The sequence below is a fragment of the Phalacrocorax aristotelis genome, chromosome 24 (assembly GCF_949628215.1).
Source record: "Phalacrocorax aristotelis chromosome 24, bGulAri2.1, whole genome shotgun sequence".
NCBI lineage: Eukaryota > Metazoa > Chordata > Aves > Suliformes > Phalacrocoracidae > Phalacrocorax > Phalacrocorax aristotelis.
In genome coordinates, this window is record NC_134299.1 from 3814961 (window position 1) to 3842700 (window position 27740).

At 54.7% G+C, this 27740-nt stretch overlaps 1 protein-coding gene across 9 annotated transcripts in view; it reads right to left on the reverse strand.

Moving 5' to 3' along the window:
- Nucleotides 1–27740, reverse strand: part of PEBP4 (phosphatidylethanolamine binding protein 4) — an 83946-nt gene that overhangs the window by 34514 nt on the left and 21692 nt on the right. For 7 of the 9 annotated variants that reach the window (XM_075074756.1, XM_075074752.1, XM_075074758.1 and 4 more), the window contains exon 5: nucleotides 5038–5136. The exons of the other annotated variants lie outside the window; for them this stretch is intronic. In XM_075074756.1, the coding sequence (XP_074930857.1) occupies nucleotides 5038–5136 (99 nt within the window). The remainder of the gene's footprint in view (nucleotides 1–5037; nucleotides 5137–27740) is intronic. 9 annotated transcript variants of the gene reach the window in all.

Here is a 27740-nt window from a genome sequence, read left to right on the forward strand (position 1 = left end):
GGGGGGTTCTCCCCGCAGCACGAGCAGCTGCAACGGGTTAGGACAGGCTGCAAGGAGGTGCGGCACCGCGGCCACCCTGGGGACACGGTTCACGCCTGCGATGGCCTTGCGCAAACACGCGCTCTTGTGCCGAGGCACATACTTGTGCGAACACACGTGCTCACGCAAAGATACGCAGCGGTGCAAACGGGTCCTTGTGCAAAGAGACACGCTTGTGCAAACGCACGTGCTTGTGCAACCAGATACGCTTGTGCAAAGGGACCTTTCCTCACCTCCCGCTCGTCCCGGGGGCTGTGGCCTTCCCCCAGCTCCCTTCTCTTTTTCCCCTGGCTGCAGCCCGGGGAAGGCAGCACTTCGCCCTGATGCTGCCCGAGAAATTCCCCAGCTGAGCAGCTCTATCCTCCCGCAGCTCGGGCCAGTCGCGCTTTGCCGATGGTTTTCCTGCAGCAGTTACTGCTCTCATATTGTTCCGGCGCCGCGGGCCCTAGGGCGGCATTGTGTCGCACACTCGCTCGCTGATCCTAATGCTGTTGACTAAAGACTATGTTTAAAGGTAATATAAACAGTTTGCTCTCAAAATACATCGCATCTATAATTTCTATACATCGTTTCTGAACTTTTATTTTAAAACAATTAGCCGAAAAGCCCTTTTCGTACGATATTTGCAGGGAGCCTGACAGTAACAGCAATTATACCCCATCTGTTTGCAGAGCGTGAATAATAGCGGTTGACACTCAACTCGGGATACGGCTCACGGGAAACCTGTTCAACACAAACCTCGTCAGGGAAACACGTGCCCCGCGGGCTGGTACTGGATCCCGGCAAACGCGGCGGTGCCGAGGCTCCCGCCGCCGGGCACGGGCGTTTCAGAGGGACTTGGCCTTGCCACGTGCCTGTGGGGGACCAAAGAAGCTTGAAGCGCTAAGAAAACTACACCCGAGCAGCAGCCTCTTACGCTTATTTTGGTTTTCCTTAGTTTTTCTTTTTCTTTTATTAATAAAGGCTTCATTAACAAGCAGCGACAGAAACTCACGCCAGGGAACCGACTACTCCATGGAGCCAAGTCATCAATTAAAACAACATTTCTCTCTGTTCTTTCCCTTTCAAACCCCTCGGTTCAACCACTAAAAAAGCAGAGTCAAAAGGACCCCAGCGAGGAGGAACAATTCCACGGCACCGACTATTACATCTGCCCCATCCCCCCGTGGCGAGGCAGGGGATCCCACGGGCGCCTGGATCGCAAATGCTCTGCAAAAGCACCCCCGTACGGTGCTTCGCCCAGCCGCCGACGGCAGGAGTAACAGCAGCCGGCGATTAACAGCGGCTCTCTATTATTTTTAATAAATCCAAACGTTTTGGATAAGCTCGACCCCCATCCCATGCGCTGTATAAACACGCTGCAGGGGAAAAGTTTGCTTCGCGGCGCGTGCATCGGTGTCCCTTCGCGATGGGGACGTTCGCCGGGGCAGGGTGCAGGACGGTGCACGTGGGCGAGCACCCGGCCCCCCGCGGCTCCCTTCCCAGCCTCTACTCGTGCAAAAATCGCGTAACTTTTAAGGTTAATAAAGCCCTTGTTTGCTTAAGATAGCACCTGTTTCTATGGTGACACTTGCAACCCAGAGCCTGTTTATCAGCCGGCAAGGAGAAAGGCTCTGACAAATGCAACCGCCGGAGCAGGCGCCGCGGGCGAGGACCCGACGGCGGTGCCGGGACCTCTGGGACCAGGCAGGGACGCCGCGGTCCCCCGGCACCCAAACCCGCCGGTCCCGCACCCAAAGGTTCCCCATCGCGCTCTGCAAAGTCACGGGAGCGACCGCAGCCCCGGGGGGGCTGCACCCCGCTGCACCCACCGTGGCGAGCGAAGCCATTTAGCGTGATGGGCGATGGGGTGGGAACAGCTCTCCTTCAAAGGCGTTTGACACATTTCCCCCATCTGACCCCGGACTGGTCTCCGACCAGCTCCGTGCCTCAGTTTCCCCAACCCCCTGCCCGGGGAAGGGGCCGGCGGAGCGAGCCGAGCCGCGCCGGGCGGCAGCAGCGCCCCGTGGGTCCCGCTCCGCTCCAGCCTGGCGCAGGATTTCTCCCGGCTGGCAGAACTGGTTTCCATAACGACTTTCTGTTACAAACATATTTTGATAAAAATAAAGTTAAAGCAGCGAGGCTTTAGTGGAGTACAAATTTGCTGCTCTCGCCCTCCCCCTTCCTCCTCCCCAAGGAGGGGGAATAAAGACGGAAAGCTTTCCATTTGAAGGGCAGTATTTTCTCCCTTCTTTTTCTTTCCCCCGCTGAATACAAAATGGAAAGCCTTGTTTACTGGATTTCTCTGTAAACTGGTTCCGACTCTGCCTAGTTACCTGATGCTCTACAGTATATACAGGATAATGTGATACATTCATTTCCAATTCACTGCATTATCCTTTGAATATTTTAATGACTCATTGAATGGAGTAAAAAAAAAAAAAAAAAAGCTATTTCAAATGAACAATTATGCTGCATTAGAGTAAAGGCTGATTATATTTAAACACTGCTTGCATGGATAACGGGACATATCGACCTCCGCCTATAAGAGCTAATTTGGCTCTTATCTCTAAATAATTTTACACTGCAAATTACCATGAAAACCTAAAGGGCTTTAAAAACATTCATCAAAAGATATTATTCCACTTTGTAGCAACATTTTTATTTAAATTATTTTGAATGGGAGTGAAAGCATCTCTCGTGTTTGACAATCGGAGGAGCGGCGGAGCGGCGGCTGATAAGGAACGGCGAGCGGCACCGCCGGGGATGGGATGCTCCGTCCCGAAACCCACCTGGGAAAGCAAGTTCAGAGCCGAATCCCAAACTTGGTGGTGTGCCAAGGTACTGCAGCACCTACAACGGCATTTAGCGCTGCCAGAGCCGCTTCCCTCCAAACCCGGCGACGGCGAAGCGATGCCGGGGCGATGCTGGAGTGACGCCGGGGTGACGCCGGGGCACGGGGGCTCTCACAGCCCCGCAGCCATCGCGCCGGCCACCCCGTCCCTCCCGGAGAAAGGCATTTGAAAGCCCCCTCTCTGCACCAAAGCAACAGAAGGTGTCATGTAAAGCCTACACGGTTATTTTAGAGCCAGTGTGCAAATAAGCCTGTCAGCTGAAGCTCCTCGGAGCCAAGACTTCCATATACCCCCCAACGATCTGCATTTCAACGAGACACCATGTGTCTGAGCCCGGGGAGCCGCCGGCTTCGCAGAAGCGATTTGGGGCTGGTGCTTTGGGAACGCTCCGGCTGCGGCCCCCGGGGCGGGGGGGACGCTGGGACCCCCCCACACCTGCACCCCCGGCGATGGGGACCCACCTCGGGGCCGGGGCAAGGTGGTTTTGTCCCGGTGCCCTGCGAGGATGACGCTGGGTTTGGTGGTGTCTGATAGTGCATGGGTGATTTATACCCATATATGTGTGTGCATACATGTGAGAGAGAGATATATACACGTGCACGAGATATAGATGGGGTATATATATCATTATATATATTTTTATATAACATATCATGTCTCTATATATTTTATATATATAATATATCATAGAATCATGGAATACCTCAAGTGGAAGGGAACCATAAGGACCATCAAGTCCAACTCCCTGCCCATATACATATATATATTTATCTTAATTCATCTTAAGCTTAAGGAATAGTTGGGCTTGGGGTCAGCCCCATCCCTGGCAGAGACGCGGCACCTGGAGATGGGAAAGCCCTTCACCGTCCCAAAAATCTCCTTTTTCCCCCTCCTTCGTGGCGCGGCAAGGAGCTTTCCGACCTTATATACTGCAAACTCAATCGCCCAAATGCCAGGGGGAAAAAACCACCTTTCATTTGCACCGGAGAACGGGTTTTAATCCCACATTTCCCTTCTTTGCTTAAATGGTCTTATACTCAAAAAAAAAAAAGAAAAGAAAAACACAATAATTAGCAAAAGCGAATGCCTCAAAAGGATCTGTGTACAGAAGGGAAAACAAGAGCTTGGGCTTCTTTGCGTTTAGTAAATATTAAAATTAATGAGAGACTTTCAGGACCCTGTTGTTAGAAATGCAGAAGGGTTTCTGTGAAGGATTTAAAAAAAAAAAAAAAAGCCCTGTACACAAATCTCTGCAATTATTCTGAATGCTTTATATTTTTCAGCCAATTATGAAATTCATGGAAAGTATTAATATCCTATTTTAATTTGCTCAATATTCCCATTAACAATAAAAAGTCTAATTAAGGTATCTGTACAAAAAGCCCTTAGCAGTAATTTCAGAGAATAATAGAGGAGAATGACAAGATATTTCTTGTTAAATGCATGCTGCAAATTAATTGATATCTTAATTAGACTTTAGTACTAAGATTATTAGTTAGATTGATTCAGGGCTGAAACACCTAATCTTTTAAAAGATAAAAGTAAGCAGGAGAGGAACAAACTGATTTTCCAAAACCTTACTGGAAGCAAACCAGGGATACGCCGGGACAGTTCGGGAGCGAAGCCCCGCTGCAAGGGTATGGGCTCGTCCGTCTGTCCCATCTGTCTGTCCCACGGAGCTGGGAAGCAGCAGGAATTCAGCCTGTTTGCTTCCCATTTTCCCCCTGTTTGCTTCCCCGGGCTGGAAACACTTTTCTCACAAAAAAAAAAAAAAAAGGACAAAAAGAAAGGGGAAGTTTGGCACTGGCGAGATTTTCACCAAAACGGCTTTTTTAACCAAAAAAAAAAAAAAAAGATAAATAAATGGCAGCAAGAGATGTTTGAAATGACTCGTCGTCTCTGCAGAGAAAACTGGTGATGGGGAGTTTTCAGAGCGGGTTTTTTTCAGCATTTCCTTAGAAGAAGGGGAAAAAAAATCCCCAACCCAGCAATATTTTTGGACCAGCTTCGCTCTATATAGCCGGCGGAAGCGCTCCCCTACCTACACACCGAGCACCATTTACATTTCCCTCGCAAACGTTCATCCTTTGGGATTTCAGCGAGATGCTGCCGTGCTGAGAATTAAACCCTCGGGGGCAGGGACCCCCGGGAGGGGAACACTCACTGGGACGTCGGTGACCAGCCAGTGCCTCCAGAAACGGTTCCTGGGGTTGGCTCTGCTGGGAGCATCGGGGTCCACCAGCAACAGCACGTACTTCTTGCTCTGCAAAAGAGGAGAGGAGAGCGCTACGGGCACGGTGTGCGGGAGCGGGGGCTTGCACCGGCGGCGCGTGAGCAACGAGCAGCCCTCCAGGAGCTTTACCGGCCCCCAAAACGCATTTTTTTGTTCATGCTTTCCCACGCATGCACACGTTGGCTATTTTATTCATGCAAAATGCACAGAGAAAGCGAGCGATGAATGTGCACCGGGGGAACGCGAGGGCCACAAACCCGCTCGGGACAATTTGCTCCTCACGATCTCCATCTCTTCAAAGAAAGGAGAGGGCAGGGGTTTTCTGCTACCTCCAAATAAAAAGCATCAAAGAGAATTTCCTCCCCTGCCAGCCGTCCTCGAAGCACATCTTACAGGGGCGCGATGCACAGGGGACTTACTGCGAAGGGTTGCGAACCCTTGCAGAGAGGGACGGGATATTTTGGGGATTCAAATCAGACAGGCTGGACACACCAGCCTCTGCCAGGGAGGGCCGAGAGGAGCTAAGCTCTACCTAAGCAACCCCAAACTAACCGGACGACTAACCCTCGAGGGCTGCGAGGGCACTCGGGGCATCGCGCTGCCGCTCGCCAACGTGCACCAGGGATGCTGCAAGAAGGCAAAGGCCCTGCCTCGCCGCGTACCCCGGGGTTCGGGCAACCGCTCCTGGGTGATGGCAACCAGGCAAAGAGAGCAAGGACTCAGGGATGATGCTGGCTCATCTCCCCGGCAGCCCCCACAGCCCGCCCCAGGTCCCCGCCAAGGGTGGCCAGCACCCAAGGGTGCCTCCAGCGCTGTGAGACAAGGTGGGTGTTTCGGTCCGCCGAGGATGGAGCTGGGTTTGAAGTGACCTCTGGAGGCTGTGCACAGAAAACCTGCTGATCTCAGGGGATTTGGCAGGACCTCAGGCACCAGATTATCCTGCAAGCACCCAGATTAAGGGATCTATATCCTAATAAAACCTCCAGGTGCATCTGTCAGCTTGCCAGCGGTGCCACGCACCGCTCCAGCGTGCCCGAGGGCTGAGGTTTCATAAACGGCTGGGGGATTTAGCCATGCAATTCCCACCCAAATTAGCTGGAGCTCTGTGGCTGAATTCCCTAGTCGCTTGTGCAAGCAGGCAGGGATTTTCACAGCGAGATTGCTGGGGCAGAGACAACCTTTTTACTCTATTTCCCAACCTCTGGTTGGGGCAAACAAGCCTCAGGGTATTGCCATACCCAGAGATTCCCCACAGCCCCTTCCCCTTGCAGCCCACTGGAGCTGTGCATCCCTCAGCCCCCCTTGCAGACAACACCTCCACAACAAGAACCCGTTTAACCAGAAAACACGGATTTCAACCCATTTAGCAAACAGCTTGCAACAGTTGCAAAGAAAATCCCAAACTCATGCAACCGCCCTGCCTGGGAGCGCGGCCAGCAAGGCGTTGCTGCCCTGGTGCATTAATCCCAGCCCGGCTCAAGGCTTCTGCATCGCAGGGGGTTTATGCCAAGCATGCAGATGTGTGCATGGAAAAGGGGCCGTGAGGGTGCCACCGCGTGAGGCCGAAGCTCAGGACCTTGGATCAGGGCTGCCACCTCCCTCCCCGCGGTACTCGCAGCTGCAGCCGGCTGCATCACTGTGAGCATCCCAGAAAAAAATCAGTAATATTCCTTGTCGGCACTGAAATCAGCATTTAATGGGAAGGAGGGGAGGGGGGGAGAAGAAGCCCAACAACCCAAAAACCCTACGCTGGAAGTGTGAAGGAATTTGAGCTCTAACTTTGGGGAGGGTGCGGAGCTGAGCACGGTGTTTCTGACTCTCTCGTCTCTGCTCGAGAGCCCAGCTGGTGGGAACAGAACGTGTAGTCATGGGACTGTCATCGTGTGCTGTCCAGGTTAACATGTAGCATTTCTATTACTATTAACAGACTTTCTGCTCCTCACTCCATCTGTTCTTCGAAATAATTGCAGTTGTACAGACCATGCCTTCGCTACAGGCAGGCTCTGGGGAGAGGATAGTGCTTTTATGCAAAGAAGAAAAAAAAGAAGGGGGAAAAAAAAGTGTTAAAAAATAACAGCAAACACGAGAATAGAGTGCAAGCGAAGTTAACAGCAGGCTCGCAATTCGGTACAGATTGTGGCCTAGAAAGGTGGTGGCGCACGCGGCCGGGGGCCGGCGAGGCCAGACCCCCGCGGGGACGGGAGCCGGGGTCAGCGACCCCGAGCCGGGCTGGGACCGAGGGATTTTTCTCTCTCATTACCTGCAGGCCACCCTAAGAGGCACAATCCCTCACCTTCCACCTAAAGATAGCAAAGCCCTCCAAGACCCGAGTTAATCTCCCGGTGCTTAGGTGCCGTCCCATCCCGTGCCAGCAGCCGGGCGCTGCTCCCGGGGCTGCACCGGCCCCACAAAATCACCCCCAAAGCCGGGAAAACCCTCTGGTTTCACCCCGAGCGGTGCGGTGTAGCCCCAGACACGGGGTGGGTGGTTTTTCGCTGGCTCTGCTTGCAGGGAACAGAGCAGCCCGAGTGCTGGTGATTTTAGGGTGGTTTTTTTTAATGCTGAAATCCCTCCTCGACACAGGCTAACAGCATTAGCTGCTGTCAGGGCTCCAGACGGGAGCCAGCCCGGAGTGACATGGGAGCTGCTCAGCCTCATGAGCATGAACCAGCCCTGGGGATTTTTGGAGAGGAGGAAAGTGGGTTTAGATCAGAAAATTCCTCAGTCCTCCAGTGCAGAAGAACCGGCAGCGTCTTACTTTGCAGACAGAAGGAAGGAAGGAAGGGGGAGAGGGAAGAAAAAGCCATTTTGGGTTAGCGCAGCTGAAAATTTGGGGTAACAAAGCACTCCCAACACCTTGCCACTCTTTTCTGCTCAGCCCGGGGCACGGAGGAGCTGCTCGTGCGGGGGACCCGGTGGGAACCCAGTGCATCCCACCAGCGTCGCGCCAACGGGGACACCACTGGGCTCATGCAAGGGTCACCCTTCCAAGAGTCCCCCATCCCCAGCCATTTCTCTCGCCGGGGCGCTTTGCAATTAGCATTTAACCATTGCAACGAGCCGCCTTCCCCAAGGGGTCAGCGATGCAGCCGGAGCCGGTGCTTTACCCCGCAGGCTTTGCACCCTGTGTCCCCAGGCACAGGTGCCCTGCCCTGCTTCGACACCCGAAACAGAGCCAGAGCAGCAGAGCTGGTGGCGGATGACAGCAGCGCCGCGTGTCATGTTTTCCCTGCTAATTGTTTCTAGTGGGAAGCAGCAGTGATATATCCAGTTATTACTGCAGAAAGCATCAGCTACTCCGATTAGCCACAGGTTTGGAAACTTGCTCCGAGCAGGCAGCGACTTTTGAAGAGGGAGGCAGGCAGGCAGGAGAGGGATTTGTGCGCTGAGGATACACACACAGCTCAATAGATCCCGCGGAGCCAGGGCTGCACAGGAATTAAAGACTTATCCAAATGAAAGCAAATAGGGAGTTAAGTGACACACATGTAGAGCGAGCGGTTTCCTTGGAAACCAGCGCACATGGAATCAGCACACATGCAGTGCCCCGGCATTTTCGGCAGCGCCAGGGCGGCCGCAGGGCTCTGTCCTGCCGGGGATGCCTGCGCTTGGCTGGGGATGGAGCCGGAGCAAAGTCCTGTCCTGCCGACATACCTGCTGCAGGCCACGGAGAAAAGTGGCATGAAACGCACTTTCTCCTGACTGTGAAGGGAAGCCGGACGGTGCCCACCTTTGCCGGCCCCTCTCGTCTTAGGAATTCAATCCCAAAACTAAGGAACAAAGCGCAGGTGATGCGCAAAGCTCCAGCCAGAGCCTTAGCCCAGCTCCTGCTTCCTGGCGCAGGGTCGAAGCGGGTTTGGTTGATTTTGAAAAGTCCATCTGGATCCTCCCCAGCTCATTCCACCCCTTGAAGCTGCTTCTTGTTCGCACCTGCCCGGAGCAAGGGTTGTTACGCTGTTCACAGCAAAAGCTGCTGGTAGCATCCCGCCCCTCGCCATGCGAGGGGGGTAGGTGAGATTTCCAGCTGACCTATTGCCACCCACGTCCTTCACAGCCGCTAACGCATTTACCAAGGTAGGGAGCTGCTGCAGAAGCAAACCAGGGCACCGATAGATTAAGATGGTATCTGAGCCAAAAGGCCCTCCGCCCCCCTGAGAGCTGAAGCCCGGCATTGCAATAGCCCATATTATGTCTCTGCAGAGGATTTCAGGGTGGCTGATGGCACGAGACGATGCAGCCCGAGGCCGGCCGGTCCCTCCGGTGCAGAGGTGGGATGTGGCAACGCGTCCCGAGCACGCAGCACCCGGGGGGGAGCTTGCTCCCCGGTGCGACGGCCAGGGGAGAGCTCGGTTTATGCAACTGCAAACCAGGAAACCTAAATATACCCGAAGCGACCTGCCAGAGCAGGGCGGGGGCTCCTGGATGGGCAGGGAGGTGGGCAAGGGTGCCCAGCGTCCTGGGAAACATCATCCTGGCTCTCCCGGGCCATGGCTTGAGGGCTCCAGCCTGCGTCCCACCGGTGCAAGAGTCAAAGCGGTGCCGCTCCTCCTGCGAGGTGGAAGCGCTGCGAGCACCAGCTGAGAGCTGAGAGTCAATCTGGGTTTTTTTCTTGGCTTGTCCCCAGTACTAAAAAGTTTCTATAACGGGCACATAGTTAGCAATTCTGCTGCTGATGCTTCGCCAAAGAGAAATTCTAGCTCCTTCTTCGGTGGCTAACAGCACGGGGGGGTGAGGCAGGCAAAAAATTGTTTGCAACCGAGTGCGTTATTGTGGCTTTGGGAAAGAGCCGCAGAGCGCAGCAGGATTTTGCCTTCTTATTTTAAACCAGCACCTCTCCACTTCCCTGCTCTTTTCCCCTCGCAAAAATAGGTCAGGGATATTAACCCTACTCTGCAGGACTTGCCCAAGGGGACAAGCGGCACCGAACGCTTGGCCCAACTCCCCCGGCCGCGGGTCTGGGCTCCCCCCGAGCCCTGCGCTGCCAAAGGGAACTTCATTGACTTTCTAACACTCTGCAACTCCCCCCTTCCCGTCGCTCTCCCCCGGGGCTCGCCGCAGCTAAGCCAGCCAAATATTTATGCAGCCTGATGTTCTAATAAGAATTGATTAATCCAGGATCGTTAAAGCAAGAGCGTTAAAGGTTTGTTCCCAGATTAAGGTCTTGGGATGCTTTAAGGAACGGGTTATTTGCCATGAAAGGAGAAGAGTTTGTTTTGCCCCCGTAGCAGAATAAACTGGCTCCTTGCACTGAAACTGCAATGGGTGTGTTACACGCCTAACATAATCAAGCAGAAAGTGGGATAAATCTTCCAGGGGGTCCATGATGCTGTAAATACAAGTTTTCAAGAGGCGGCTGTGGCGGGGGCTGCGCCTCTGGATCATTTTTGGGGAGGGAGGAGAGCAACCGGCTGTGCTTCCTCGCTCAGAGACGCCGGTGCAGGCACCTCGCTGGGTTTCCCAAAAATTGAGGTTTAGCTACATCACCATCATCATCACCACCTCTAAGCTGGCTGCCAGACGCCGAACGTCAGGGGAATGGGGTGGCACGTTTCAGCCCCGCCGCTGCCCCTCTCCCAGCCAGAAGAGAAACCCAAAAAAACACCAGCAAAAAGGGAATTCAACCCCCAAGAACCCCCCAAGCCGCCTGCCGAGCTGTTGCTCCATCCCAGCAGCTGTTTATTGCCGTTTGGGCGGCACGGCTTCGGGGCGAGCTAATGAGGGCTGCGTGCTCGTCCCTGGGCCGGGGACGCCGAGGCCGGCAGCGCTGCCCGCGCCGAAGGCAGGGGAGCCGGGGATGAACTCGGGGGAAGCGACACATTTCCCGAGCGGTGTGCGAGGAGGAGGAGGAGGAGGAGGCGGCGAGTGGCCACGGTGGCAGAGCGCAGCCTTCCAGGCCAATTACTATCACGCGGAGGGACACATGGATTGGTGACATTTGACATTTTCTACAAAATATTTTGATGCAAAATGGCATCTCCGTCACAAATTATTTTCCGAATCTTGGCTTGGGTTTGGGTGGGTTTTTTTCAGGTTTTTTTTTTCCAGGGGGAAAAAAAAAACACCAAAAAAAGATTGCACAGGGTGACATTTGCAAACGAGCAAAGGAGAGGGCCATCGTCTCCCCACCATAAGCAAAGGGGTCACGGTGGCCGTGCCACTGGGTGGGCAAAGCAGACAGCACCCATGGGGGCAAATGCACCAAAAAAAAATGCAGGCTCTGCTCTGGGCCGTCGCCGGGCCCCTGCTGATGCACCCGCACGCTCCATGGGGACCCTCAGAGGGCTTTTTCCCCCCTCCCACCCATCCGTGCAGCTGCCCCGGCCTGGGAGCATCGTGGGGCCAGACCCCTCCGTGGCAAGGCAGGGGTTACCAGCAGCGGGAACTGCTGAACTCTGTGCTACCAGACACCTCGGGAAAGCTGAAATGACTTTAAATGCCTAAACATTTTAAAACAAACCCTGGAACAATTCAGCTCCTAACTCCTCGCCTGCTTTCTCTCCCGCCTCGCTCTCTCTCTCCCATTTTTACGGTTTCCAGAGCTGTTTTACGCCTCATTACCTGCACACTGTGAGTGATGTCTGTCGGTCCTAGAGCTGTAAATACCTTAAATCATGCTTCATTAAGAATATCTATGGTGCTATTAAAGAGCTATAATAGACAACGAGTTAACAGATGATTAAATATGAACTCCATTTGTGTCAGTCACCAGCGTGCAGGAAGAGGCTTTAAGTTTTTTAAACTCGCTCTCATTATCTGGGGAAGTGGGGCTGCGGCTGGCAGGGATGGAGGGGGATGGAGGGATGCTCGGATGGAGATGGGGTGCAGGGATGCTCCTGCGCCAGGGGCACCCGGGAGGGAGCAGCCTCTCCGCTTTGTGACTCCGAGCTGACCATCCCGGCAGCCCTTTGCTCGGCTCTTCCCACCAGTACAGGCAAACAGCACCCGGCGACACGTGCAACGGATTGACCTTTAGGGGCTAGCAGTCAGAGATTGAAAAGAAAAGAAAATAAAGGAGGAGGAAGACAACACGGAGATGTCAGGCTGCTTGGGACGGGGAGATGGATGGGTCCCCGGGAGGAAGCCTGGGTGGGATGGGGAGATGGATGGGTACCCGGGGGGAAGGGCTGGAGGCCAGCGGGATGGATGCTCATGCAAAAACGGACTGAGCGTTGCTGTCTTTCTGATAAAATAATAGCTCAGCACAAATGAATTGCCAAAGTGCAAATTGAATAATAATTAATATTATTAAAATCCCACGAGCACACAAAAATACCGGGGAAAATTAAATAATGAGTGTTTTCTTATTTTCTGGATTAGATTTCTCGCTATTAAAATAAAGAACCATTTCACAGGCAGCTTCAGCAAAAGTGGATTATCCCACTATTACAATCGCGCCTCCCTGCCAGGGCTCAAGGCTGCGGATGATGCCAAACACCCGGCACACGTGTCCCACCACCAACCCAGCCACGGAGAGAGGGAGAAGAGGCAGGAGGATCTGGGGACGAGGACAGAGCCTGGCTGTAGGAAAGGCTGGTAATTACCCCCCGTTTAGCAACGTGGCCATTGCCACAGCGGACGTCCCCACGGTCTTTGCAAGGATGCGTCGGGGCTCGTCGCACCCCGTGGCACACGGGGACGGGTGGTGCCTCCCCGGCTCCTCGCCACCACCTCTCCCATCCCCTCCTCTGCCGGGACCAGCCTTAGAAACCTCTGGGAAACAGACGGGGCTGTGCAGGGTGTTGGCAGCCGGTAAAGCGGCTCAGCGCCGGGTACGGGAGCTGCCCCACTCTGTCCCATGCCCTTGTTTGGGCCGATGCTCACCCCTGTGCAAAGGGGGAGGCGCAGGATGATGCTGAGCAGGTACAACACACCCTCCACGGTCACCACATCACGCCGCTGCCTCCGTTTCCCTGGCTCCAGAAGGGAAATCACCAGCCTGGCACCTTACAGGAATAACAGCAGAATAAGTTCATATTCCTGCAAGCGCCCAGAAGCCTCCTTATTTATCATTCCTGAATACGCCTCGACCCCTCGCCGCCAGCCACGACCCTGCTCGCCGGCCGCAGGCGTGCCCGCAGGGACCCACGGCCGCCCCCGAGGCCGTGCGGGAGGACGGGGGTTCCGGGGGCGGCGGCAGCGGCAGCCAGCGGCTGCGGGGGGGGGCCGGTGACACGCTGCTCCCCAGGGACCTCGCTCGCGGGGACGGTAATTGAATCTCGGCGCTTATATTCAGCAGGAGCTGGTGCGGTGATTAAGTTAACTGGAAATGCCATTTCCGTATTGTTCAAACTCTTAAGTGCCCCAAGCTTCTTATCATTTGCTGCCGGTCCCCTCTGCTCCTTCACTCCGACCTCGCCTCCCCTCCGGCATCGGGGTCAGGCTGCAGCGGCCCCCAGGGTCACCGAAAGAAATTAAACCCGGAGCCCCTTGGGAGCCGGGCTGGTGCCTCGGCCACGGAGATTGCAAGGGCTGGGAGGGAAGATGAGCTCTCCTCCCCATTTGGGGAAAAATAAAAGCATTTCAGGAGTGGCGGGAGCTGCTCTGCCCGTCTCCATCCCCGGGGGTGAAACACCAGCCCACCCACTGCATCCATTTACCCTCTGCGATTCACCCCTAGCATTTTGAATTTGCTGCTCCCAAGTATCCAAAAGTGGAGACGGGGCCTTTCCCCCACCCCTGATGCACCATCACCACCTGTTGATCTAAACCCAGAAACTGCTTTGGCAAAACGACCAAGAAATAACCCTCCCCGCTACGCAAACCGCTCTTGCCAGGAACAGGAGGGAAAAGATGCTCAGCTCAGAACTTCCCTCCCTAGTAAAATATTTAATAATAAACTAAGAAGAGAAGCCAACTGTCTCCCTTGGATGTGGTTTTCATTTGGAAGTTAATAGGATTTTTATTCCCATCCAAAACCCCTTTTTTTTTTTCCCTCTTTCCTAATGTATGTTTTGTTCTAATATATCCATCTTGTCATGCTAAATAAAATACAAATCGTATCGACATAGCCCAACCGGGAGCGATGAACGCCCGTGTCGCACTCCATTTGTCTCCAGCACACGGAGGCACCAGCCACCCTCTCCCAAGGCTCCCAGCCCCCATCACTTTGTTAATTGATACCGGTGGAAAGCTTTAAATAATATTTTAAATACTCCAAGTGAGAAAACGTCCACGTTAATGTGTTAATTTCCACGATGCCTTGTTGCTTTGAAATCCCTGAAAAATGGGAAGCTTAAATGAGTCCTATGAAAAGGAACAGTGCATCATTAACACAGCCAGATCCATATCACAGACTGCAGCAATTACCATCCAGTGAAACACTGCAAGCTGTGAAGAGCTTTCATTACCAGGGGTTTTACAGGTCATTCACCTCTGGCCAATCTTAGCTAAACCAAGCATTTTCTGCACCACGGATTCCAGCTTCATTTAAATCCATAATTGCTTTGATTTCGGTACATATGGAGCACGGGGACTTCATGACTAAGAAATCTATTAGTCAATAAGTTTGCTACTTTTATGGACCTTTAGTCATCTTGCCTCAATTTCTTCCCAGGTCGGGTGATGGATGGAGATGCTGATTTCCACGGCGGGTGCGATCTGCCCCGGCTCCGCTTCGCTGCAATTACCTTCCCGGGTCACCGAGGGGGAATTCAATCAGGGAGCCGGCCCGCGGGATGCTGCTTCTGCCTCGGAAGCGCAATTCCCTGCTGCCGCCAGCCCCGCGTGGCAAATAGCCCTTCTCCAACCGACGACCAATATTTGATGGTTTTTCATTATTTCCCAGGCCGCGCAGAAGGTGTTTGGCACAGCGACGCTCGGGTGTGAATCCGGTGTGATCCCTCCATCGCTATTTTCCCCTCTCCTGTATCTCCCCCAAGACCAAACAGCCCTTTGGGGAGCTGCGGACAAGACAAACATGGGTTTTATGCTTTTTTGAAATTTATTTGTGTTGAAATGGGCGTATTAACCACGTGTACATTAGAAAACTCCCCAATTTAGGAGCTGCGGTTTGCATCTTCATGTAAAACCCAGGGTTATCAGTTCTTCCATGGGTGCTGGCGGATACAAGAGACAATAGTCTATTCTCCTCCGTACGGGTTCCTACCCAGCCCTTGTATCCAAGCACCTTCCAGGAGTGCATTAAATGATGCGATTAACATCTGTCACGTGTGGTTCAGTCTCTCTTTCAGTCTCTCCCGGGGGAAGGAGCCGCACGTGCAGGGGAAGGGTTTGTTTTGGTGGGTTTATCACCTTTTTTCTTTTTTTCAAAGAGCGCAGCACACGGGGGGAAATGCATCTCGGTGGGCAAAGCGCCCTTTGCATGCCGGCTCAAGTGGGACTTGGGGGGGGTGGGCTGGCATCTTGCAGCCAAGCCCCTCTTATTTGGGGTGACGGACTGAGCAAAAAGCTGGTCCAGGAGCGAGAGAGGGTCTTGGGAAGGTACAAGGGGAGATGCTGAGGGGCCGGAGGAGCCTGCAGCGGCAGCAGCAGCACTAAGCAAAGCCTCAGCTGCTGGTAGCAGCGTTTGCACGGGGCTGGATTCCCGCAGCAGGAGCTCCCTTGCTTGCTTATAGCCAAAAGCCTGAATCCTGCTTTAAATAATGCACATTTCCTGCATGTTTCCATTCGTGCCCTGGCAGGAGCCGACAGCTTTCAGCAACCCACCCAACCTGCCGCAGGTCCGAGCCCTAAAACCGATCCCAGATCCCACCGTCGTGCGGGAGCAGGGGTGCTGCCTCTGCTCCCCGTCCTGGCAGCGCCCGGGGCAAACCCTCCGCTCCCCAAAACTACCGGCTTCAACACCGGGCAGCGATGCCCCAGCGTGGCGGCGCGGAGCTGGCAGCGACGCTCCAGCGCTTGGGAAATTTGGAGAGAGGAAAAGCAACACCGTGTTCAGCCCCACCTTGAGGGGGTCGAGCCCTGCTGTGTTTTTTAAGGGGGGGAAGGATGAAGCAGGATGGTTGGGCCTTACTGCGCCTTAGCAGGACAGGCGGGAGGATGGGATGCTGCTCCCGCAGCCGGGATCCTCCTTTAATTGATTTCTCATGGTTTATTGCCTTCTCGCTTTAATTGCAATACAAACGTTTGCTGATGCAATTATCGTGCACATGCGATAAAGCTGTTAGAGGGTGTCATTAGGTCGTATTTCTTCATTTATTTCAGGGTGTGCGAGGGAAAGAGAGAAGTGTGCTTCCTGCACTGATTTCTGGCGATAAAACGTAATTCCAAGGTGGGTTTCTTTGTGGTAGGGGTGGGGATTTTTTTTCGGTTCAATATACTGAGAGCGAAAAAAAATTTGCCGTACAGCAGCTCATCTGGGGGTGAAATAATGCACTCAACATTCAGATTATCAACTAATGCGCATTTGCATTAAAATAGGCTAGAAGAGCTCCCAGGATGGAGCAAGATCCCTCTGGATCAGCCGCTGCCCTTGCACAAAACCGCAACCGATCGTCGCCCTGAACACAGAACCGCTGGCGGACGCAGCCTCTGACCCCCCAGCAGGGAACAGTCCTGGGGAAGGGGACCCCGCCATGGGATTTTGTTATAAATTGTTTAAATTCAGGAATAATGGGGGAGGGAAAGTAGAATTGCCCAGGGCAGCTCGTGTTGAGCCACGGTGCCAAACCCCAGGGCTCTCCCAAGGGCTCGGACGCGCCCCACGCCGGGATGCCGGCGCCGACCCCGCAGCGTCGATGGAAGGCCAGCAGCATCCCTCCGCTCCCGGGTCTGTGCCCGGCTCAGCTTTAAATCACCAGCAAAACTGGGAGCAGCGGTCGCATCCCCGGTGAAACAAAGCCGAAATGACATGCCCCGCACGGAGCTGCTTGAGCTTGCACGGCGAGGGCCAAATCCTGCGCGTGGACCTGCCGGCAACGGCACCGGGAGCCCCGGCAGCCGCCGCAAAACCTGACGTTGCACCTTTCCCATCGCAGCTGTCAAAATGAAGCTGTCGCCGTGACGGCCGCCTCGGAGCCTCGTTAAAAATGTGACGGTTCCCTTAGGCTAGCAGGGGAGACACGGCCAAATTAATGAGGATGTGACAGAGTTTACGGGTCAGATTAGACTCCTCTTCCCATGGCTGCGCTCGGCGTAAACCTGAAAATTGAGTGAAAAGAAGGGAAGCTGAGGGTGAGGGGCCGCGTGGGGTTCGGGGAGCATGTGCGCTCACCAAAAGAGCAATCCTGTACTTGTCATAATTAATCAGGCACACGTTAGACAAGCAGAAAGCGCTCGGCCCCGCCGGTAAGGGAAGGGAATTAAACCCTCACCTTCTTGCCCCATGGATCCAGCCTCCCCGGGACGCGCCACGCAGGGAGTGGGTTTGCAAACACATCCTTACACCCCTCCTACTTAATTTCCCCATTTAAAAATAAACAAACAGCGTTCTTTCTTTTTTTTTTTTCTTTTTCTCCCCTTCCTTTGCCCAATCTGGAAAACTTCCAGCAAGAAGCTGTGACAGGCCGGAGACGTCGCCAGCTAGGAGCGGTGGGGCGAGGGGTACCTCGCAAGCGCAACGAGGAGGGGTTTGCACCCCACAAACACGCGGTGCCGGTGCAGGCAGCTGCCTAAAACATCGAGCATCTGCGGTCCCAGCCCAAGCAACGGGGGTTTAGTACCTCTTAAAGAAAGGTACAGCGTCCAGCTGGCCGTGCTGGAAACACCCAGCCGTGGCAGCCGTGTGTGAAAACCCCAGCCCCTACAGCAGCCTGTATAGATACAACCCTATAGCCCGTGCCCGGCGGTGAGGGGTTGCCTGTCAGCCCCTCTCTGCCCATCAGCAGCTCTTCGGGGGACCGGGGAGCTTGGAGAAGCACCGAGAGAGTCCCATTTGAGGGCAGCTATTTAATCTCAAACCCTTAAAACCGAAATAAAGCTCGAAACAATCCTGAACCAACCCCTCGAGCCCAAACAGCAGCGAGATTTGGGATCCAGTCCAAGCTCTGCAGCTTAGGCCCATCTCCAAATATCTCCCAACAAGTTTATTTATGGAAAATAAAATCAGTCCAAGACGTTCACAGCTCAGGAATATTTAATGCTATTTAGTGAGAAAGTATTTCCAGCAAGGAGGGAACCGCACAGCTCCTCGAGCCCGGCTCCCGGGCATTGCACTGGGGACGATGCTGGCACAGACCCACACCAGTCACCCTGGGAGCTCGGAACTGGTCTGACTGGATCAATCGCTTCCCTTATTTAGTTCATACCAATCCTGCTTAATTAATTGGGTCTGGAGGCATAGCGCTGGGCTGTCTGCTAAGGTGAGCCGTGGGAAAAGCCAGGTGCTGAGCAGCTCCGAGGGGGAGGCGTCCCCCCTGGGTGCCCACCCCAGCACCCACCCACCCACGCTCGAGGACGTGCTGCCCGGGGACCCGACCCCAGAGCTATCCCCCTCCCAGCACACCAGGAACGGGAGAGACAATTTCCCTGCTTGGGAAGAGGGGGAAACGGCGGCAGAGAAAGGGATAACCCAGACGATGCTCAGATACAGAAATCCTCCCCCCGGTGCTGCCCGCCGCCGCTCTGCACGGCACAGAGCTGCAACCGTCAAAAACCCGCAAAGCCACCTTTTGCACCCAAAATGATGGGAAAGGGGATGAACCGCCTCTCCCCAAGAGGCAGAGCAGCAGGAGCAAGCGCAGCCCCAGGGAGGGCCACGCCGCTGCCTCCCGATACCCCGGCAGCCCCGGCGCTGAGGTTACGCCGCCGACACGGAGCCGGCTGCCGGGGTGGCCCCGAGTCAAGGGCAGGCCAGATGCAGCGGTGATGGGAGTCACTTTAATAGACACCTGCCACCTGATGGGGAGCATTAATGCGTCCCCCTGCTCCCGCCGGACACGGACGAGCATCCTCAGCCCGGTGGGGCGACCGCATCCGCGCTGTCACCGCGAGATGGGCTGTCACCTTGGCAAGGAGGGGGGGACACACACACAAACCAGCCGGGGAGCGGGGGAGAGCGCCAGGGCAAGGCCTGGCTTTTACAAACAGCTCTAATATCCCTGGAAGACGTCTCCGAGTCATGCACCGGGTTGGAAATGTCTCCCATTATAATTATGAGTCATTCGTGACTCAGTGACATTTCTGAAATTAAAAAGCAGTCGCTGGCCCAGCCCTTTGCTGCCCCGCTCGGCGGCCGTGCCAGCGCTACACAACTTATTTTTAATGCTATTTCCCAGACAAACAACCCCCCCCCGCCCCGATCCATCACCCCCCACCCTGGCTGTGCATCCCAGGGATGGTTCCCTGGGACGTCAGGTTTTGCATTCACACCCTGAGGTTTTGTTTTGTTTCTTTTTCCCGTGTGGGAAAAGCTGGGATCCGAGCCCAACTTTGCCACCCGGGCTGCTCCCAGGGGCAGAGCCAGGTGTTGTGTCCGCCTGCGCCGAGGCAGCAGGAGCAGCCCCAGGGATGTCACGAGCCGGGCAGGATTTCCTAGAGCATCGCGTTCAAACAGAAAACCCTTAAAATAAATAAAAGCAACCTGTTGGGTGTTTCCAACAGCCCAGGACTCAGACGAAACCTCCGCCAGAGCGCGGTGCACGCAGCAGCACGGCATGTGCTCAGGCTCGCTGCAAAACCAGGGCCACGATGTTGCTGCAAACACCTGCATGAAAAAAGGGGTTCGGGGACTTTCGGCCACAGCAGGGCTGGCACGGTCACAGCCCACCGGTGCGTAGTCTCCAGGGACAGGCTTTTAGGCACATTTTTATTAAGGCAGCCCTACCTTAATCACTCAGTTTTATTCTGGGAATGGCCAAATCCAGGGCAGGAAACACTCTGCGAACTGATAACCCCCAATCGCACAATTATTTCCCCCCTCTCTCCACAGTCCCTTTATAGCCCAAGAGCTCCGTTATTAAAGCACTAGATTTTAGAGGCTGGGAGGCAGCTGCCTTCGTGAAAGGCACGGGGCAGGGATGCTCAGAGGCCGGGATGCTCAGGGACTGGGCACGACAGGCCACGTTCCCCGGCATCCCAATTGCTCCATGCAGAGACGAAGCCCACGGGGGGCCCGGCGAGGCCGTGGCAGGGCAGGGTCCGGCACTGCAGCAGGACCAGTCCCTGGGGCTGGGGGCTTTGGGATCTCACAGAAAACCCAGTAGGGCGCGAGAGGCCTCTCTGCACATCGCGTTTTGCCATCTGCAGCAGGTGAACTGCTGGCTCGGCTCGGCATCGCGTGGCGGCTGGGGAACGCACGCTATCGGCGCCAGGACATATCAGAGCAGAAATAGACCCGAAGCCGTCGTCCCCCCCCCACCGCCGCCCCCTTTTTACTATTATGTCTGAGAAACGACGTCTCTCCTTTTCTTTTTTTTTTTTTTTTAACGATGATTTAATCGCTTGGTGATGAGGGCTGCCTGGCTGGGATACAACTGAGCTCTGGGCATCGCCAAAAGAAACGGGGGATATAAAAAGAGGAGGAAGCATCAGTAGCAGCGACGCTGATTGACAGTGAATGAAATGAAGCGGCCAAATTTCATTGGCGTGGTTTGAAATCCCAGGACGATGCGGATAGCTGATGGCTCCTTTCCTAGGGTTTTGCCAGAGCTAGCATTTGCCTTTCATCCTTATTTAATTCACTGTTTGGAGACTGCCACGGGTTGTTTTTTTGTGTGTGTGTGTGTGTGGTGGTGGTGGTGGTATTTTAATTGCACGTTTCCCTCCTGGAGGAGATTTTTTTTTTACATACCAGCGTGTGCGTGTGCTAAAACACAGCTGGGTGTGCAAAGGAGAGGGGCACCACGAAAGCAGGAGCCGTTCGCCCAGCACCCCGGCCACAGCCCTGCCCGGTGGCCTCAGGGCCTTGCTAAGAACAGCCCTTAAGTGCTTGTGCAATTTATACCCTGGATGCAGATAATTAAAGGACTCAAGGCTGAGATTTGATAAAGCATTTTCCTGGAAAGGTGGCGTCTGTCGGGGCTCAAACCCCAAGCACAGCTGCTGCTGGTTCCCCGGTGGGGACGTGGGTCACACCGCCTGGGCAGGGGTCCTGCAGGAATCCCCCGCACCTCTCCACCTGCATGTATCCTTCTCCTGATTACTTCATCTTTGCTGGAAAAATCAAGTGTGTGCAGGCTGTGGTCATTGCAGGGGCCAGAGTGGCTTTGCACATGATGTGCTCCAGGAACACCTTCCTGGGAGCGTCTCCCCTTCGGCCCCGGCAGGTCCCTGCCACCAAACAGCAGCGAGTGGCACCTGCGGTGATGCTCCAGCAAGAAAAGAGCAAAAGGTGGAAAAAGTTACTATTTTCCAAGCTTTCATTCCCTTTTCAATGGGGAAAGGTGCCAGGCTGGCAGGGCTCCAGCTCCTGGTGCTCGGGTCAGCTCCAGTCTCCCCCTCTGCTGGCAGCTGAGCCCGGACTGGCTCATCTCACGGATGGTCCAGGAGAGGCTGAACTCAGAGCATCAGTCCAGCAAGCCCAGAGGTGACCAGGAGCAGCCAGTGACACCAGCCAAATTGATCTGCTCCCCAAATGCCAAGAGCCCTGCTCCTCCCTCGCAGCCAGATTTCCACTCAAATTCCCAGGCTTTTCACTCCAGCTGGAAGAAATCTGTCAAATCCATTGCCTGTGCGCGACCTGCCTCCCCACGCAGAGGGAGATCTCCCGGGAGCAGCGGTTCCCGGAGGGAGGGATGGAGCCCAGCAGCTGCAGAACAAGCTGGGGGCAAAGCCCCGAGCAGCAACCGAATCCCCACCCACGGGGCCGGCGTGTGCCCCCCGCTCCCACCTCGCCCCAAAAAAAAGCAGTCGGGTCCACGCAGTGTAGTGAGAATTACAAGAGTTTTAGAGGAGAAAAGCTCTGCTTTTGCAAACCTGGCGGGTACAATGCTGTGCCCCCAGCCCCAGGTTCATTTCGCTCTGGTATCACCCTCCCAGCTGCCCTTTGCCTGGGTAAGAGCTGGGCAGCATCACGGGGGGCTGCAGCATTGCGGGGGGCTCGGCAGCGCTGCCGCCTCCCCTCCTCCTCCCACTCGCCAAATATTTGTTTAATGAGGGAATTCCTGTCGCACGTACGTGGGCTCTGGCGCTGCGGGGAGCGCGGCTGCCTGCAGCATCCTCAAACGTGGGGAAACCTCTGGAGACGGCTACGAGCCCCCCGGCGCACCGACAGCAGGCCTGGCGCGAGGGTGATGGCTGCTTGCAGCGGTGCAGAGACCCTTAGCATGGGGGTCGCAGCTTGCTGCTTCTCTGCTGCAGCACCGGGGCTCTGCCACACCGAGAGCACCAAGAGTCACTGTCCCCGAGTGTCCCCCGTGTCCGGCCCCCCCCCCGCCATCACGACACCCATCGCCCTGCCGGCCACCCCTGCTTTCAGCTCCGAACCGCAGCCCGCGACGCAGCCACTTTGATCCGCTGCTTAATTCCTCCTTCCCATTAATTTCTGATCAGGCTCTGAACCTTCTCGCGGAGATGCTGAGATCAAATGATTAGTTAAGAGACAGTCAGGCGAGGAAAACATGAAAGGGAGAAGTTTTGTTTAAGGATATTAACCCCGGCGAGGCGGCGCGGGAAGCGGCAGAGCCGCGAGCCAAGAGCTCCCTCTGCTCCCAGAAAACCCTCCATGACCACAAATGCACCCGCCGCACCGGGACCTGCCTGCCCTGCCCCTTCCTCGAGGCCCTGCAAACTCATCACACCCCAGAGGGAGAAGGGACCTTGGGCACAAGCCGCTGCACAGGGAAACGCTTGCTCCAGGGGATGAGCTGCTGCTAATAAAGTGTCAGCTGAGGGTGAAACGGTCACAAAAAGCCCCTGAGCTGGTTGGTACCCCGCGGTACCCCGACTGTGCATCAGCCTCTGCACCAGGGGAGACTCCCCGGATGCAAAATATGCTATATATAATATAAATCCGATTTATTATTTGATTAGAGGGAGACCAAAGGGAAACGGCAGCATATCTCCCATCACACGAGCACCCCCAGGACAGGGGAAAACGAGAGAGTTTGTATTGCCAGCACCGAAACCGTCCCTTGGGAAGGGAAATAAATAAATGCCAGGCCAGCAGGAGAGACCTGGGGGAAGGAGAGCTCCGGAACCCAAAATAAAGGGGAAAGGCAAGGAGCAGAAAATGATTATTTCAATTACAATGAAAATTTATTTTATTAGAAAATGTGGATTCGTCTCTGATACCTGATACCAAGAAAAGCAATATCCAGGAATATAATAGCCCATCTCCGTGCAGGAAGAATGAGTTACTAAATCAGAAGATGAATGGCTTGCAGTGCAGCTAACTGCTCCAGTTAAGAGAAAAATAGTTATAAACTTACTCTTTGCCCCAAAACACATTCCTCCCCCTCATCCCCGGGCCTCGTCTCTCCCCTCCAGAGGAGCACACTCATGTGCCTTATTGCTATGGCTTATAAAAATTCAGGAGGGGGAATGTTAATAGAAGTAAAAAAGGTGAATTTAGAGGTTTGGCTTTTTTTTTTTTTTTCCCTCCTCCCCTTCCCCCACATTTAAGGAAAAAAAAAAAAAGCCAAAACACATGAGGAACAAAAATAACCCACATAGTTCCATTGTGGGGAAGTAGCGCGGATGTAAATGAAGGTGCATTCTTATGTATAGCAGCGCACCCAGCAGCCCCGTGGCAGGGCGACTCGCTCCGCGCCTCTGTTCTGCATGAATAAATACGTATAAAAATGTAACGCTGCAAAGAACTCAAATCCGATAACCAAGATAGTGTTTCTCAGAGGCTGGGAGCAACACAAGCCACCAGCTTTTCTTATTCTTTGGTATTTATGTAAAGAACCATTGAAATGATAATGCACGGCCCCCTCCTCGTACAGGGGTATGCGGAGCCTTTTTGTAGTGGTGGATGCGAACCCCCCCCAGATATTAAGGCCGTCGGTGCAAACCCACTGGTGACAGTGGCTATTGCTACTTGGGTCACCTCCCCGAGAGGGCAGCGTGCCAGTCCCGCGAGCTCCGGGTGCGCTCAGGATCGGGCCACCCCCTCCATCGAGAGGCTCTGGAGACGCGGCAAATATTTCGCTCGAGTCTGGCATCCAATCTCGTCTGCCAGAAAAGTCCCTTTGCTTCCAGGACCCCGAGAAACAGAGGTGCTGGAAGTCACCCGGTGACTCGATCAGTTTAAAACAGGCCGTGCGCGCTCGGACGCTCGCACACGTGCCGACCCGCGGTGCCAGCCCCGGGCAGGACCTCCCGAGCATCCCCGAACCCCTCGGGAGAGGCAGCAGCGGGCACCGAGCTGCCTCCTCTCCCAGCAGCACATCAGAGCAGATGGACTTTTTCACACCCCTTTTTCCTGCACCTTTTACCCCCAAACATCCAAGATACCCCCCGAGCGGGACCTCCCAAGCCCCCCCCCCGGCCCCGGCATCGCTCGGCAGCCCCCCGGCGCAGCGCGGCTGCCTGGTTCCCCGTTACACAACCCTGCTCGGGAGATCCTACGTGGGCAGACGTGGGCTTTCCTCTGAATTGACAACAGCTCTCGCTGCAGCTCAGCAGAACATGAGCAGCTTACATAAACAGCGCTCAGAGTTACCCTACGTGTGGGCTGCACGCAGCCGCCCTGGGTGGGGGGAAGGCAGGGAGCCGCCTTCCCTCCCCCCCATTTATTTTCTTTTTTTTTTTTCCCCCTATAAAACAACCCAAACCCGAACAAGCTTCTCCGTGTGGGGGAAAAGGCAGCGCGCGAGAGAGAGAAATGACTCAAGTGTTTTGTAACTTGTCACATTCGAAGCTGCAATTTGGAGGCAGGAAGGAGGGATCCAAAATAGTCGCCCCAACTCCAGCTTGTATAACCGAGATCCCCCGTCCCCTCCCCTCCGCCAGGAAAAGGGGGGAAATTTCTGCCGTAGATTGGCAGCTGGAAAAAGGCAGGCGAGCTCGGGGTTGTTACAGCGCAGGAAGGAGCCCCCAAATTGGGAAGAATTACTCATCTGTGGAAAAGGCTCCTGTGCTGACGGGGAGGCACCGGGGAAGATGCTGCAGGGGAGGAAGGCTCACGGAGTTGGCTTCTCCAGATGCTCCAGCTCAGAGCCCGGCGGCGAGGCTGCGCTCCCCGGGGTGCCGCCCCGAGTGGGAGGCGATGCTTGGGAAACACGGCCGGAGCGGGAAAGCAGGACAGAGCGGGTTTCCCCGCGGAAAAGGGACCTCGCAAGGGCTGCTCCTTGATCTGCTGAAAGGCATCAATACCCTCAGGTGCCAAAACTGAGCCCAGAGCAGGCTTGAGCCGCCCCAGATGCTGGAGTGGGGACGGGAGATGCTCGGGAAGTCCCGTGGGAGGGCTCTGGCAGCGCAGCAGGGTCAGGGTGTGTTTTATGGGTGAAAACCTCTCCTGTACAGCACTTCCCTCCTGGCTCTCCCCCTCCTCCTGGATCAAAGCCACCAGCACGCAGCACTTCAAGGCTTTTCCATCCATGAGCTCAGCAACTCACCACATCCCAGTGAGACCCACGAGAGACCGGCTACACCCAGACCCCTCTGCAAAGAGCAGGGAGGGCAACACCCGCCTGCAGCAGGCAGGGCGATGGAGCAGAGACCCCTCCCCAGTACCCCCGACCCGCTGCCAGGTCTGGTCCCAGAGCCTTTCCCAGCCCCAACAAGGTCCAAGGCCGGAGCTGCAGAGCAGGGGCAGGAGCGTGCCTGGCTTTGCACAGTGCTCCCGTCCAGCTGGGTTTGCTCCTTGTTACAGCTGGCGAGGTGCAGCAGCAGGAGGGATGTTTTCCCCTTTGGGTACCAACCCACCATGGAGTCAGTGCCAGCAGCACGCAGAGGAGCTGGGGAGGGTGCAGGGGAACTGGCAAGGGTGCAGGGTAGCCATACCCTGCCCACTCCCCTAATTAAAAATTATTTCAGACCCCACAAATCCAATTTACAAGGCACAAGTGCCAGGAGCATCTGGAGGAACCTGCCTCCTGCTATAAACCCTCCTGCCCACCCAAAATGCAGCTAATTTCTTTTGAAAAAGTCAAGGCAGGTCCTGGGGCCGGCAGGAGATGCAGTAAGTGTGACACCTCGCCTCGGGGCTCATTGATCTGCCATCGACCGCGGTGTTGAATCTGACTTTGAAACCCCAGACAGGCTTTAGCATCCAGCTCCACATTTTGTGGGGGCAGCACTTCCTAAGGGTCTCCTCGAAAATAAAATGGGTAGGGAGTTTTAAATGAGGGGAGGGCTGAGCTTTGTGGCCTTTTCTCTAGCGTCACCCCAACAAAGGCTCTTAAACCCCAAGTGCCCAACACCCACGCCGGCACACATCGCAGGACAGCGCAGGCTGCGGCCGGCACCCAGAGCACCCCGGGAAAATCCCAAACGTAGGGCGAGAAAAAAAAAATTAGGTTATTTTCAATAGATTCATCCGCTTCTATAGTGCAGTTTGGCTTTAAAATAAAAAAATGATAAGAAAAAACCCTCTATTTCTTTATGACGGAGCCACCTGACAGGTGCATCACTGCTTTCAGATGAAAATCCAAGCGGTTACAAAGGTGCCCTGTGATGGCAGGGACTTGCCCGTGCAATAAACCAGCATCGCAAGAGATGAAAAGCTGAATTCCGGACTCCTTGGCCATTGCACGATCACCCGCTGCCCAGGACATGCCCTCGGGAACCCCGTACAGCCCAGGGCACGTCCCGGCTCCGCGCACACACACAAGTGCCGGCTCCAATTTTAACACAAAACTGGGTGATTCAACACAAAGTATACATCTGCAGAAGCAACACAATTATCTCTTGGAGTTAAGCATTGATGGATAGAAGTTTTAATTACCAAACCTTTTCATCCTCCCCCACACACAAAAAAGTATATTTTCTGGCATGTTTATTTAATAATAAAATATGATAAAATTATACGTTAGTGGAATAAGTGCATGGTGTGTGTAAAGTACAAGATGAGCTGAAGTCTGTTTTGTCACCAGAGCTGAAAATATTAGCTCCTTTGATCTCTTTGGCTCCAAAGCAGCTCTAGAAGGAGAGCGCGGCACACGCAGCACATCGCACGGTGCATCCAGCCCGCGGGGTGGTTTGGAGAGCGCGGACCCCAGCTCCTGCCTCTGCACGTGCTGGCGTGCTCCCCGCTCACGCAGGGCGTGAGAGATTGACAGCCTCCACTCCTGCGCACGTCCCCATCTCTTGATGTACCCAAAGAGAAGAGCAAGCACAAGCCAGCTGCCTTAATTGCCATGGACAGGGCTAAAGGGTGCCCCTGTCACCCATCAGTATCATTTAGGGCTTGGGAAGTGCCCAACTCCTACGGGGAACGCCCATTAGACCTCCGTGCTCATATCAGTCTTAATTTCATTTGGTCCTTAACACCATTGTCTGGTTCATGTATCCGTGCTGTACAGTAACGCTATCTGATGCATCCAACCGCCTGGCACCAGGACACGGATGCTGCCACGGCCCAGGAGCAAGCCCCTGTCCGAAAACCTGGCTGTTAACAGGGAACAGCAGCAGCTACAGCCCATTTGAGACCAGGGAGATATAGGTTATTCACTTCCCAACATGTAGACGCGAGGAGGTCGAGGTTTGCCCCTGCCTCCTTGCATTGCAGCCTACAAGTAATTCTCCAGCAGGAAATTTCCCCCCCATCCTTGGAAATTCGCAGCCAACCTGCTAATGAGTCTTTGTGAACCTTGTGCCTTCTTACCTCTAATTTTACAGCCTGTTAGGAT